This window comes from Lepus europaeus, chromosome 15 (assembly GCF_033115175.1).
Source record: "Lepus europaeus isolate LE1 chromosome 15, mLepTim1.pri, whole genome shotgun sequence".
Classification (NCBI taxonomy): Eukaryota; Metazoa; Chordata; class Mammalia; order Lagomorpha; family Leporidae; genus Lepus; species Lepus europaeus.
In genome coordinates this window covers 79,073,338-79,089,094 of record NC_084841.1, presented here as the reverse complement: position 1 = coordinate 79,089,094, position 15,757 = coordinate 79,073,338, and the positions used below count along the sequence as shown (strand labels likewise).

General features: G+C 40.5%; 1 protein-coding gene across 7 annotated transcripts in view; it reads right to left on the bottom strand.

The window, feature by feature from the left end:
* Positions 1-15,757, bottom strand: part of KIAA0825 (KIAA0825 ortholog) — a 446,494-nt gene that overhangs the window by 122,991 nt on the left and 307,746 nt on the right. Inside the window, exon 21 of one of the 7 annotated variants that reach the window (XM_062212408.1) lies at positions 12,845-12,918. The exons of the other annotated variants lie outside the window; for them this stretch is intronic. Within the exon in view, the coding sequence (XP_062068392.1) occupies positions 12,915-12,918 (4 nt within the window). The 3' untranslated portion in view covers positions 12,845-12,914. Of the gene's footprint in view, positions 1-12,844; positions 12,919-15,757 lie in introns of those variants that run through there. 7 annotated transcript variants of the gene reach the window in all.

Below are 15,757 nucleotides of genomic sequence, written 5' to 3'. Positions count from 1 at the left end.
TGATCCCTTCCCCTGCTAGTGCACCTGGGAAAGCAGCAGCAGGTGGCCCAAGTGCTTGGGCCCCTCTGGGCTCCTGGCTTCAGCTTGGCCTAGCCCTGGAAGTTGCAGCCATTTGAGCAGTGAACCAGTGGATGGAAGATGGAAGAGTTCCTCTCCCTGTCTCCCCCCACCCCCCCATAACTGTCTTTCAAATTAATAAATGTTTAAAAAGTAATAAATAAGTGTAATGTATATAGAGGAATATAGCCATACACAGGTAAGTACAGCTTAAAAAGGAAGAATATGCCCTGCCCGATATTCAGACATATAATAATGTCATATATTAAAAAACATATAAGGATTGTCTTAAGAATACACTGACAGATGAAACTGCTGAAGAAAGAACTCAGAGATAGGCCATGAGCATATGTGAGTGTAATTACTGAGTAAACTAGCACCAGCAGTCAGTCCTACCAGTGGAAAAAGAATGACCAGTTCGGAAATCTGGTACAGCAAGTCTTGCTAGGAATCACCAGAGTTCAGTTCCTATTCAATTTTTTTCAAATAACTTCAACTCTTCATATTTTTTTTAGCTTCATCCTCAAGACCAAGGTGCTTTCTAACTGACTGCTTAATCAAAACGCAACCTGCCCCTCTGGTGTAAGAAACGTTTACCAGTGACAGGTAACTTTGACTTAACTTTTCAAATGCAGAGAAAGCCAGTTTCAAAGTACACAATTATCTATTTAAAGAAAAAGAAAATCATAGGGAATATTTCAAATGAAAATATAAAAAGTACAAAGCAGAAAAGAGACACACGGTATAAAAATTCTGGGGGTGGAGAGAGGGCGTGTAGCATGAAGAAGAAAGCGCTAAAATAGACACTAAGGGCAGTCCCACAGTTGAACGATTTTCAACACAGCAGAAGACACAGTAAGTACCTGTAGGACTGGCGCCTGAAGGGAATCATGGAAGCGCTCAAGACTAACCGGTGCGGTAGGATGGAATTCCAAATTCAGAGGTTCATCTCTCTATCGGAACTGAATGGATACCACATTAAGAAAATCTTACTGTATTTTGGATGTGTAATAGGACTTACTCTTGACTGAATGAACCTGTATGTACCAGTGATTCCAAAGTGCTCTGAAAATACCTTGTGACAGCTATTACGTCCTTGTAACAGATGGAGAAACTGAGGTATGGAGAGTGTAAGTGACTTGCTCGTTGTCAGAATTAATCAGTGGTAGTGCTGAGAATGAAACCTTAAAGTTCTATGCTATCCACAATAGGGACTGCTTTCTGTCTCATGTTAAATGATCCACAATTAAATTAAGAGGAACAAAGTAGACTCTTAAAGAATAATTAGGAAAATCATGCCACCCAGTTAAGATTAATGTTCATATTATAACACTAATAAAATAATAAAAATTCTGGGCTGGTACTGTGATGCAGCAGGTTAGGCTGCTGCCTGCAATGCCAGATCCCATATTGGAGCACCTGTTCAAGTTCTAGCTGCTTCACTTCCAATCCAGCTCCCTAATAATGCGCTGGGAAAACAGCAAAGAAGGACTCAGAACATGGAACCCTTCTACCCATGTGGGAGACCTGGATGGAGTTCCAGGCTACTGGCTTTGGCCTGGCCAAAAAATGTGGGCCACCTGGGGAGTGAACCAGAGATGGAAGATAATCACTCTCTCTCTCTCTCTCTCTCTCTAACTCTGCCTTTCAAATAAACAAATTAAAAATAATGATAAAAACATAAAAAACTTTAAATATTTTTAGAAACACCCAATTATTATTTAAATAAGACCAATTAGATATAGCAAAATTTCAGTAGTCATCAGCAAACTAGGATATAAATTTTAACTTAAAAATGTTTAATATATGCTATTCCCTAATAATTTAACTAGCATCTTAATGAGTTCTTAGTGAGTCTAATCAGTATGTTAAAAGCAATGGCTTCCAAATTAAAAAATAACCTCAGGTATAGCTTATGAATTTTCAAGTTTTACACATCTTTTTGGATGTCTAAGCACTTTTAAGAGAGTGGTGAGCTGGCATTGTGGTACAAGATGTTAAGCCACTGCCTGCAATGCTGGCAATCCCATATGGGTACCAGTTCTCAACCCAGCTCTACTTCCAATACAGCTTTTTGCCAATGCACCTGGGAAAACGGCAAAAGACAGAACAAGAAATTGGGCCCTTGTACCCCCATGGGACATGTGGACAGAGTTCCTGTCTCCTGGCTTTGGCCTGGAACAGCCTCAGCCATTGTGGCCATTTGGGGAGTGAACCAGAAATGGAAGATCTTTCTTTTTCTCCATCTCTCTCTCTCTCTCTCTCTCTCTCTCTGTAACTCTGCCGTTCAAATAAATAAGTAAATCTTAAAGAAAAAAAAAAAAAGAAAGTGGTTACGAACTAAACACAAACCAAACAGCTCAGCTGACACCACAGGAATAATCTACTGATTTCCTAAGTGTTGATTCAATCTAATCATACATCACTGGTAGATCATAAAGTGAGAAATCCATTCAATTTTTCAATATACTGAAAACAAATGATCATTCATTGATTATCTAGTCTACTAATGCAGTTAGTCATTTGGAGTTGACATAATCAGAACACAGTGGCATTTAAAACTACTCTCCCAAATACACTTACATCATAAAATGTATATAAAATTATAGATTTGAGCTGAACTGCCTGACCAGGATGAATTAAGGGAACATGAATCACCCTTCACTTCTCCACCTGATGCTTTTCCTGTCTTAGAACTTTCATGTTCTGAAATTTGCTAGTTTCCCAACATTTAATTGTAACTGTGTTCTCTTTATTAAAAGTGTTACTTTGACAGGACTCTGTTCTGAAAATATGGGAAGAGGCTGGCATTCTTGAGAAGGTCCAAAGAAATCCTTGCCTATATAACCTCACTGTAAATTGGTCCAAATGCTTTTTTAATTACACTTGGACACTCAGAGAAGCTACCGCCATTGCAGCTCCCACGGCGCTTCGCCTGCTCCAGCTGTGCTGCAGACACAGGACCCGCTTGCTCCTCACACTTGATACATTTAGAGTCAGTGCTCCTCCACTCCCCACATTTCTACTGAATAAGGACGAACTTGGAGTTCATCACTCACATTCTCTCCGCATTCTGAATTTGCTACTGCTGTCTAGTGCCAAAAAGTCATTTTGCTATTCTTTGGATGCACCTTACCCTTGTCCCCTTTACTCTTGCAAAGCTTGTCTGCCAACAATGGCTCCCAGGCTAACGCGGCCCCTTCAATGTTATCCTGTCTGTCTCCTGACCATCCCACTCATTTGTCCACCTCTCCCACCTCACCTTCTTCAGCTCCCTCTTAATTACGTAGGAAGGCTATAGCAATTTGCTAAACCTATCATTTACTGTAGGACAATTTGCGTACACATCTTGGTTCCTCACACTGGCCTGAGCTTCCTACATGCGTGCTGTTGTATCACACTCAGTGGGTGCTCAAATACATACTGGTAAAATGAATGAATAAATGCAGGAGAACAAAAGCAACTATTATATAGGATTGGTGAAATAAACAAAACCAAAAATTGTACATCTAATCTAAAAGAACTTTCAGCTCAGCCAGGGTATTAAAAGAATCATTGATTTTTTCAAAAAATGTTAGATTATTAATAAATTAAAGGCAAGACATGTGTCTATTTTATTCAGTAACATATTCCAAGTATGCAAAAGCAATATCAAGCATATAGTAGTTGTTTCATAAACAGTTGTTGGGTGAGCAATAAATATTTCAATCAGGTTGTTTTAGGGCAGGCATTTAACCTAGTAGTTAAGATGTGTGTTAAGATGCACCTCCATACCAGAGTACCTGGGTTTGATACCCAGCTCCAGCTCCTGACTCCAGTTTCCTGCCAACATAGATCCTGGGGGACAGTGGAGATGGCTCAAGTAATTGGCTTTCTACCATCTATGTGGGAGACCTGGATTGCTTTCCAAGCTCCTGGCTCCAATTGTTGTGGGTAATTGGAGAGTAAACCAGTGGATAAATGCTCTATTTCTTTCTTTCTTTCTTTCTTTCTTTTCTTTCTTTCTTTCTTTCTTTCTTTCTTTCTTTCTTTCTTTCTTTCTTTCTTTTCATGCAGAGTGGACAGTGAGAGAGAGGCAGAGAGAAAGGTCTTCCTTTTTGCCATTGGTTCACCCTCCAATGGCCGCTGCGGCTGGCGCGCTGCGGCCAGCACACCGCGCTGATCCGAAGCCAGGAGCCAGGTACTTCTCCTGGTCTCCCATGGGGTGCAGGGCCCAAGCACTTGGGCCATCCTCCACTGCACTCCCGGGCCATAGCAGAGAGATGGCCTGGAAGAGGGGCAATCGGGACAGAATCCGGCTCCCCGACCGGGACTAGAACCCGGTGTGCCAGCGCTGCAAGGCGGAGGATTAGCCTATTGAGCCGCAGTGCCGGCCTGAAAGCTCTATTTCTCTCTGTGTTTTTCTGTCTCTCTGCCTCTCAAATAAATAAATAATTTTAAAAATGTTTATTTAAAAAGAAAAGTTATTTTAAAACATGCTCTGGCTTTTTATATGTTCCTTAAATTTTTATCAACCTTTACTTTCCTAACTGGATTTCTTCTAGTTGAAGAAATCTAGTTCAGTTTCATCATTATTAGATATATCTGATAATATCTCTAAACAGATATTAAGAAAAACATAGAGGCAGGTGTTGTGGCACAGCAAGTTAACCTGCTTCTTGGGATGCCTGCATCTTACACAGGAGCACGAGTTCCATTGCTGGCATCTGTGTTTCTGATACAGCTTCCTGCTAATGCACCCTGAAAGGCAGCAGACGATGGCTCAGGTGCTTGGGTCCCTGCCAGTTACATGGAAGACTGAGATGGAGTTTTGGCATCCTGGCTTTGGCCTGGCTGAGCCCCAGCTGTTGTGAGCATTTGAGGAGTGAATCAAAAGATGGAAGAGCTCTCTCTGTCTCTGTCTCTAATTCTCTCTTTCTCTCTCTTGCTCTGCCTTTCAAGTAGATGAAAATAAATGGAAGTATTAAATATATAAATAGAAAACTACCCATATTGAACATGAGTTTTGCAAACTGAAACATCTTATTAGAAAGACAGAGGCAGGGCTGATGTCCTGGCATAACAGGTTAAGCCACCACCTGTGATGCTGGCATTCCATATGGAGGGTGGTTCAATTCCTGGCTGCTCCACTTTTGATCCAGCTCCCTGCTAATCACCTATGAAAAACAATGGAAGATAGCCTGACACCCATGTGGGAGACCTGGATGAAACTCCTGGCTCCTGGATTCTATGGCCATCTGAGAAGTGAACCAGTCGATGGAAGCGTGCTCTCTCGTGCTCTCGGTCTCTTTCTTTCTCTCTCTCTCTCCCCCTCATAACTCCACATTTCAAATAAATAAATGTTTAAATATCTACATATCTTTTTATAAAGAAATAAAGAAACAATTGAACTCTCTTGAAAAGATACTATGATTTTAGGATGTCATAATGAAGACAGCTATTGTCTATATGTTGACCTTGTGAAAGGATTCAAGCAAAGGTCGTCCATGGGTTTAGACTTCCTTGTCTCTTACTCAGGTTTCTCTGGGCTGAGGAAGTCAGAAGACTGAAGAGTCCATTAGGTAATAACTGGTGATGTCAAGGTGGACGTTACCACTTTAGATCCACCCCTCACAGCTCTTAGATAAACCAGCCCTGTAATCACAGGCTTAGCCTTAAACACTGCACATATAGCCACAAATGGAAAGATAAACCAGGAGCTGGGGCTGAGCTGGCGGTTAGTCCTGTCTGCTAGTTCCCAAGGAAAGTTTCCCAAATCAAAAACTGCAAAGGTCACGTATCAGCCCACAACACTAGAGAAACCCCACAGCAATTCACAAAGTGAAGATGAAAACTATAATCAAATTCCACTACCTGAGTGGCACATTGCCTAATGCACTGATAACAAAACAGAAACCCCTAATCAAGAAGTCAGCATGTTGTTTAGGACAAGCATGGATCAAGTCTAGTGTCAACACAGCTGAATGTCAAACCAGGCAAAACACTGGGGCCTGACAACACTTATCTGATCCTTGTGGTTCATACTGATTAGCAGACTTGAACAAGGTGGCAAATCAGGGTTTATACATAGTGTATATACTTGTGCATGTGTGTGTGTTTAACTCCTATATGTTACTCAAAATCCAGCTCAGATAAATCCCCCACTAAACCTTCACAGATGGCCACCACCACTGCCTATACACCCTTGCTCCCTGGTAAATCTCACCCATGCCTACAATGATCACATACCACAGATGATTAAGATCTGTGTGTCTTCTACCCACCCTGGGATTTCTCTAAGGCCAAGGGCATGTCCTCCCCATCTCTAGATCCCATGGCCCCAGCCACCTGGTGGATGCTTTGCAAGTCACAAAGGGGTAATGGAAGTGTTTGAGCCAGACAGAGTTGGGTTGCAATCCTGGTTCCATCCACAGAGGCCTGTAGCCCTGGGTTATGGGTGGCAGTCAGGGAATTTGTCCCTTGGCCTTCTGATTTTCCTTGGGATCATCCTGAGCTCTGGCTCGCACAGCCTGTAGGCCAGTCCCACAGATCCCTGTTCTCATCTCACATCCAGTGCCCAGGCTTTTATTTGTTCAGAATCAGAGTTGGCACAGGCTCCACTTCACCGGCCTTGTGAGCCCTAGAAAATGATTTCTTTGCCTGAGCCTCAGTGTCCTTATATGTTAAATGGGGATAATAATGCCTAAACACGGAATGGTTGCCAGTCAAGATGAAATGAGATTATGTATTATAAATCTTCTATCATCAGTGCCTGGTGAATAAATGGTAGTGAATATTAGATCACTTCTGCTAATATCACCTCTGGCTACAAATATGATCTGGGTCAGTCTTCAGACTGACAGTTGATGGCCTGTGGTTAGAAATGTAACACACACAAGCCTTTGCTGATGCATGCAAACAGAGGTCTGGGGTATTATCTTGAAGCATGAAGACAATCAGTATTTCACTAGATGCGTAAAAGCAAGCAGACATTCTTTCCCGAATCCTGACTTGCCAGATCTTAGATCTTCACTAATTATCACTTTCATGAATAGAAATGGGCAACTAATTCAGCTGCTATATCTTCCTTCTGTTTGGAAAGCAAGCATAATTATTCTAAGGAACTGAGATACCTTATTTGTCCAATCAGGGCTTTAAAAAATTACTGTAGATTCACACGAGAATCTTCTATATTGCTCATGTTATAATTTCGAGTGCCTGAGAAATCATGGACTAAAATAAGGCTTTTTGCCTCTCAAAAATATATTTAGAAGCCAAAGAAAACTATTATATTTAGGACAGGCTTTTCCCTCTGCATACCTTCATAACAGAATTTGCGAAATGTCAGGTTCCTATTCACTGAATTTCTAGAAATGTTTGCTAAATTTAAACATTCTGTAGTCATCACAGAACAGTGGATTTGAAAAATTATCTTCCTGGTGGTGCTGGGTAATCTGGCCTGTCATGTTGCTCCCAGGCAACTGCTCCAGAGGTAGCAGCAGTCCTCCCTTTGGAGTAGCTACTCAACCTTGGCATCCTATGGAGATGATCTTGCCCTTGCAGCACCTGAACGGCACTGGGTCTTTGGTGTCCTAGTGACTTGAAAGTTCATGGTCTCGTTGAAACCAATCTGCTTATTACTATTTCATCAATTAATAAGCTGTTTGGGCTCTTGCCATGAATTCAGAGAAGAATTCTGAATACTGGCTCAAATAGACCAGAAGACATGGTAAGTTTTAAGGATTTTATTCAGTGAGAGAAATGCATAGGAGAGCGAGGGTTCTGTCTAAGTGAGAAGGGGAACTCTAGATCCACACCAAGCAGAGAGCAGGCCAGGAGCCACATGCAGCACGCGTTTGGTTATAAGCAGCTACAAGCAGCTTAGCACAAGTGCTCCAAAGGCACGGAAAACAAGGGTAACAAAGGTCAACAATGGTGAGGAAAAAGGGAAAAAAGAGCTGGGCCCACCTCGTTCCAGGTGTTTTATCTACTCAAGGGGAGTGGTTACATAGCCTGATTGGCAGGTGGGCATACAGGTGAGCTCAGGTAGGAGGACAAGATCACACAAGGGTGTGGTGAAGGCGTGGCCTTCCAGCTCCCAAATCGAATCATTTTTATCCTATCTGCCTGCCTATGTCATTGTCAGCTTCACCCAAGATCACAAGAATGGAGGATTCAAGACAGGAGTCACATGTATTCCTTCTTTCCCTTATACACATTATTTTTTGGGTCAGGCCAAGCCCGATTTTATCCAGAGTTTCTTGAGGGAAGAACCTGAAATGCAGGGAATTGAGAGAACTCTCAGCTACAGAGGCCAGAAATGAGCAGTAGGCCTGTGGGTGGGTGGCCTGAGCCCTCTGTCCACCACTCCAGGGACACGAAACATCTGCCTAGGTTTCTTCTCCACAATCTCTGATTCGTTTTCATTTCCTAATAAAGGGTAAAAGTGTTAAAAAAAAAAATTAGTACCAGGGCTCCTTTTCAGGAAAAATGTACAACTAATCAAATGTCATCAAGTTCAGTTTCAGATACAGATTCAGTTGACTTACAAGATAGGAACACAGGCTAAAGAACTCTGACACAGGAAGAACATTCTGAGGGAAATCACAGCTCGCTTCGGCTAACCTGAAAAAGACGTACATCTAGAGATCTGGTGTGAGTCTTTTTGGGTAGAAACTTAGCACCTATTTGAGTAGAAATTTAATGCAAAACCTGGGATGTATTCCTATTTTTTGCTTGATTTTTTTTTTATTTGTCCGTAAACAAACACACATACGTTTGAAATGTGGGGGGAAAAAAAAAGCTTAAAGTCTGTAGCAGCTTTTGTAAAAATAATGGAAACTTTTGTACAAACAGTTTTAAACACCCTGTTTGCCAAGTCAAACCATGTGCCAATTCTGTAAAAGCTGCTGCAGGTTTCTTGCTCGTCAAGAGTTGTGGAACCTGGGCTGTTCTGACAGTCGCCAGAGATTATTTAAATAGAAGAATAATTACAATGCTATCATCAGGCACTTTAAAGTATCCTATTAAGGCCTCTGCATTAGGGGCCTAGCCCAAATGTGAGCTGCACTTGTTAGCTGTCTCGGTGCCGGTGCCCTAGGTAATGGGAATTCTGCTGATCCACCCATTTCCTGATCTGATACCAGGAAACATCTGTTGTTGTGGATGGACTTTAAGGCCTAGATCCCGTCCCTCTCTTTTTCTCTACCCTTATGTGTAAGGATATATTGGAAAAGGTCAATATAAAATACTTAGATCCAGCAGAGGTATTTTCTGTAACTATCCTACATGCTTTCAGGTGCTTGCTACAAACAATACTACAGAAGACAGAAGAATTTTCATGATTTCTTACACAACTCTCATACCATGAATATGATTTGAGCAAATGATAATAAAAATGACCCTTGTTCTAAAGAAGGGAAGACTGGCTTTTGAAATCTGGTGAAGTCTTTTTTTTTTTTTTAATATTTATTTATTTATTTGAAAGTCAGAGTTACACAGAGAGAGGAGAGACAGAGAGAGAGAGAGAGAGAGAGAGGGAGAGAGAGAGAGAGGTCTTCTATCCAATGGTTCACTCCCCAGATGGCTGTAACGGCTGGTGCTGCGCCAATCCGAAGCCAGGAGCCAGGAGCTTCTTCTGGGGCTCCCACATGGGTGCAGTGGCCCAAGGACTGCCATCCCAAGCTATAGCAGAGAGATGGATTGGAAGAGGAGCAGTCGGGACTAGAACTGGCGCCCATATGGCATGCCAGTGCTTTAGGCCAGGGCGTTAACCCACTGCACCACAGTGGAGTCTTAATATATGCAAATACTGAATGGATGAATGAATAACAACCAAACCAATGTAAACATCTGTTGCAAAACAGACAAAAGGATAGTCATTTTATGTTCATGAGCAGTTCACAGTCCGGGAATTTAATGCTGTGCAGTGAGACAAAAGGCAGTCTTTTATTGGTTTTGGTCATTTTACTGATTGGAAAGAAAAAAATTAGAGCAAGGGCATGCCAAGGGTAGGGAGTTAGGTACAACCTGCCTCAGGATCAGGCAGTGAGAGTGTACATTGTTGGAGAATTTTAATAATACCCACCAAAAGTTGGTCTGTACTTTACTATAAACATATATTGATAATTCTAAACAATCTTGGTAATAAAATATTCCTCACTGAAAGAATTTTTTTATTGATTTAACTTCTATACAACTGCTGTTGTGGATAAAGCTGAATTTTAACAACAGAGTTGTAAGTTTTCGATGAGCATATTTTTATTACTTTGACACATCTTGTTTGACATGGAAGCTAATTTTGAGAACTTAATGTTACAAGCCAGCATGGACTCATGGAACTCAGCTGCCTGTGGCCATTTCAAGACTCAGTCTGGAGTAAATCTGTAACCACTCCAAATTGTTCAAGCTGGCTTCAAGTGCAGTTAAGACAGTAGATTCAAAATAACCAGCAATACGACCACAAGATAAAGATGAAGAAACAGAACTTGAGTTACCTCAACCTTTCCTTCTTCTATGACCACTTAGAGTTTTTGTATTCAAAAAATTTAATTTCAAAGATTTTTTCTTTCTACAAAAAGTATATCAATGTAATTAAAATGCATCAGTCACATTTTTCCTTTATTGACACTAAAATATTTATAATTGATTGTTTTTGCTGACCTAATAATATATTCAAAATTCAATGAAAAGGCTGGCACTGTGGCACAGCTGGTAAAGCTGCCACCTGCAGTACAGGCATTCCATATGGGCGCCAGTTCTAGTCCTGGCTGCTCCACTTCTGATCCAGCTCTCTGCTATGGCCTGGGAACCCAGTAGGAGATAGCCCAAGTCCTTGGGCCCCTGCACCCGCATGGGAGACCTAGAAGAAACTCCTGGTTCTTGACTTCATATTGGTGCAGCTCTGGCCATTGTGGCCATTTGGGGAGTGAACCAGCGGATGGAAGATTGCTATTGCTCGTTCTCTCTCTCTCTCTCCCTCTGTCTCTCTCTCTCCCTCTGTCTCTCTGTAACTCTGCCTTCCAAATAAATAAATAAATCTTTAAAACAATTCAACAGAAGAATGATTTTAATATATATGACTGCTGGACATCATCACTATCACTGTTATTACTAGTTTTACTTTATCATTATTGCTGAAAATAATTTTATTGTAAGGAATTGTGGGTGTTAAGAATTATTTGCTCCAGGTGTCAAATGTGCTTGCTATACCATTGAGTTAAATAGTTTTATGCACCTCACTGATGCTATTAGTGTCTTCTTTCTTCCACAATGCAGCTAGACAAAATTGCACAACCCTGTTGACTAGTGAAATTGCTGATCTTTCCAAGTTGCCATCAGCTCAGAGGAAGCCAAGATTAAAACTGCCTTATGTGGGACTTAAGTTCATTTTGGCACAGAAAAAACTAACTTGAACCACCATACAGCACTTTTATATTTTATTTTTGAGGTTCCAGGTTATTTGTTTTGTTTGCATTGCTACTGCTTTTTCTTTTTCCCTTCTGTTCTCACATCTCATTCATGTAGATTTTTGCCCCTCCTGCATTAAAAGAAAGCAGAGAGGGATCTGAGTCTACATAGGTGCTGAATCGGATTCATTGGAGTATTTTTGTTTATGAACTGACGATCTGCCTCCTTTCAAAAAAGTACTAGTAGTGAGATCCCTTAAAACACTTTCATCTCGTATTTGAGCAACTGAACCACCAGCTGGAAAGACAGTCACTTGTGAAGATGTAAAACTGTCCTAATACAGAGAAATACTTAGTATGATCCAAGCATTCTTTCTCTCTCTCTCTCTCTCTCTCTCTCTCTCTCTAATTTGAAAGGCAGAGTGACAGAGATAGAGAAAAAGACAGATATCTTTCATCCGATGGTTCACTCCCCAGATGGCAGCAACAGCCAGAGCTGTGCTGATCTGAAATCAGGAGCCAGGAGCCTCCTCCAGTCTCCCACATTGGTGCAGGGGCCCAAGGACTTGGGCCATCCCCCGCTACCCTCCAAGGCCACAGGAGAGAGCTGCATCAGAATTGGAGCAGCCAGGACCCGAATGGGCACCCATATGGGATGCCGGCACAGCAGGCAGCAGCCCGACCATTAAGACACAGTGCAGGCCTCCAACCAAGCAGGGTCTTAAACACTGCACCCAATACCACTCTCCAAGTTTTCCTTTTCTGTCAGCTGTGAAGAGAGGTAACCGAGCACTGTAACCCCAGCCACAGTGGGTAACTCGATTACACAAGCTCATGACTCTTTCCTCAGCACATTCCACGTCATCCACAAAGCAAAAAGTTTTATTTTTGTTCATTTTCATTGTTTTCCCTACTGTACAGGTCAAATTCCATTTAAACTAAACTACAAAATGTCATTAGGATGGGGTGAAGGGTGAAAAACTAGGATAGACGTCTACTATTACAATGGGAATGCATGTAAATCCTTCTTGATTTAGGTACATAAATGAGGGTCCTCAAAAAGTTTGTGGAAAATAAGATTAAAAGATAAGTTGATTGTGGTGCAAAAATTTTTGAAGTTCATGTAGGCTTTTCATAGTACATATTTCCATGAACTTTTTGAAGACCCCTACATAGCATTACTCAAGTTCACAACTATTAAATTCTTAAGGTGAATTCTACTCTCCCTCATAACTTGTAATTCCTAATGTGAATTTTATTTTACCACTTCGAAGTTTAATACTAAAGGAGGAGATATGACATTAATAACAATGATAAAAAGTTTAAATGTCTTTTGGGAGCTTAAGTAAAATGACATAAATTATTTCTGAAATGTATTAGTACAAGGAGTAGGGTGTCATCCTTCAAGAGGTCTTTTGCTAGAGCCATTATCTGTTTCGGCTTGTCTTGGGAAACATTTGTTTCTCTTCCTCATCTGCAAAATGAAGGTAAACACCTATAAAAACATATATTTTTTTATGGACCACTAACCAAGACAAAATTATTACAAAACAAATAATTGGAGAGCAGGTGTTTGGTCTACTGGTCAAGATGCCTGCATCCCACATCAGAATACCCGAATTTCAGTCCTAGCTCCAGCCCCTGACTCTAGGCAGATCCTAGGAGGCAGCAGGTGGCTCAAGTGGTTGGTTCCATGCCACTCACATGGGAGACCTGGACTGAGTTCCCATCTCCCAGCTTTGGCTCTGGCCCAGCCCTGGCTGTTGCATGCATTTGGGAAGTAAACTAGCAAATGGGAGTTGTCTCTCTGCTACTCAAATATATAAATAAATTTTAAATTTCCCACAATTTTATTTTTTTGAGAGGGAGAGGGGAAGTGAAGGGATGAGAGGGAAGGAGAAAGGTGGGAGGTGAGGAGAGGAAAAGAGAGGAGAGGTATGGGGGAGGTGAGGGGAGGAAAGGAGAGATGTAGAGATGTAGAGAGGAGAGGGGAGGGGAGGGGTGGGGAGGAGAGGAGAGAAGAGGAGAGGAGAGGAGAGGAGAGGAGAGGAGAGGAGAGGAGAGGGGAGGGGATGGGAGGGGAGGGGAAGAAAGGGGAAGGGAAGGGAGGGGAGAGGAGGAGAGGAGAGAAGAATTCTCCCGTTCACTGGGTTCACTCCCCAGATGCCTACCATGGCCAGGGCTGGGCTGGGGCCAAAGCACAGAGGTAAGAACTCAATCGATGGCTCCCATGTGAGTGGGTGGGACCCAACCACTTGAGCTTTCATTGCTACCTCCTAGGATCTGCATTAGCGGGAGGCTGGAACCAGGAGCCAGAGCTGAAAATCCAATCCAGGCATTCTCATATGTGGATGTGGTTGTTCCACCTGGTGTCTTAACTGCTAGACCAAATACCCAGCAAATGTGTATCACCCAGCAAATGTATATATATATTTCCCACATGACTTTTGGAATATTTTGCAAATGAATAACCTTATTATTAAAATTTAAATAGCAAAATTTTTTATCATCATATAGTACATATAATATCTTACTAATAAAACAATTTAACCAGCTTAGATATTTTAGATCATGAGAATATTTAATATGTACATTTAAAATAATTTAATATTAAAATAAAAGATGCATACACTAAGGTTGCATAATCTCATCATCTTTTGCAAAAATTAAAAGTTCCTTTTTTTAAAAGATGTATATACCTAATCTTGGTTTAAATCATGTTAGAATGATCACAAAGCTTAATTATTCACTTTCGTATCATAAAACATTTCCTTAAAAAAAGATAAATAGTACCTCACTAGTAAAATGCATTAATTTATTTGAATTATATTTATTGAATATAAAAATTGAAATATATATTAGACCTTTGCAAAGTTGTCAAAATGATATAGAAATTGATATGTTTCAATTATACAAGAAATTTATAGGCAATGAACATCTTCTTTTGCAATATATGTATTATTTTGCATTAGGAAATTTTTATCAACCATATAAAAAGATTACATAAGAGCTTCCCAAATCTGAAAAGAATGGCAAGATCTGCTTGCCTTTTTCAGTATAAAACTTGAAGCTCAATGGCCCTGGCTAAGCCGAATTATGACTATACGTTTCCGAAAAATTTTGAATTTGCTAAATGTTCTCCATAGACTTTAGCTAAAGGAGCAATTTTTCTGTCAAATGTGGGCAAGGGAACAATTAGCAGGTGGCCCATTTTCAAGGGAGTGGAGAAGGAAAAAGGGTGAATTAGGGAAATCAGAAGGGTGAAGCACCAACATTCTCTGCTTAGAAAGATGGAGTTCGGGGAAGTCAGTGCCTTGCAGTAAGTTGAATTTTACTGGTGCACACGAAGGACTTCATTTTTCTTGGATGGATTAATAGGTATGTGACAGGAAATACATACGACATGGGACTTGGGTACCTAATACTGAATTACAGAACTTTCCTGTCCATCTTTTCACTAATGATTTTGCACAGCATAATCCAATTTTGGGAGTGAGTTAATGCTACTTCCTACTGAACTTCCAGTAAGTGAGGAAGAAAGTTTATGGATAGAAAGAGTGTAAATTCTATCTAGAGGTAGCTGTTCAAATGTAATTTGGTTCCTAGCTTTGCAGCTCCCACATTATAGTGCTAGATAGGAATTTAATGTTTTCAAACAAAAGAATGATGACTGAGGAATTTTAGTGAAAACATTCTAAAATATCTCCAAACTTAATTGATATTGTATATATATAAAATACATAATGTTATGTATTATATATTATATGAAGATTCTTCAAAAAGTTCCTGGAAAATGCATACTGTTAAAATATTATGTGTGAACAGCAAATCTTCTGCTCTAACAAAAACTTATATTTGACTTTTATCTTTCTACAAACTTTTTGAAGTTCCTCTCCTACACTCTTAGACCCTCACTATGAGTATTTTCTTGCCTAACATTGCTGATTACCTGTTTTATAAGGTGGCATTTCCAGTGCCATGGTAGATACATACTGTGAATTATGTCTTGAGCTCTCCTGTTCATTCATGCTGGAAACCAAAAGCATTGAGAAATATGGAACACAGTTATGGGTCTAAATCTTAAAGTATTCAGAGAAGGGAGTGATTTTTCTGGTAGAATTTCTCATGAGAAATTAAAAAAAAAGAAGGGAGTGTAGGAGGAGGGTGTTTAAAGGGTATTTAACATAATACATGTAAACATAACAAGGGTTTTCGTGAAATAGCAAAATAAAATCAAACATAATGAACACACATCATGACCAAATTATGCCAGTTACTTCTACTGGGTTCTTACAAGGAGGGTCTATTGTAAA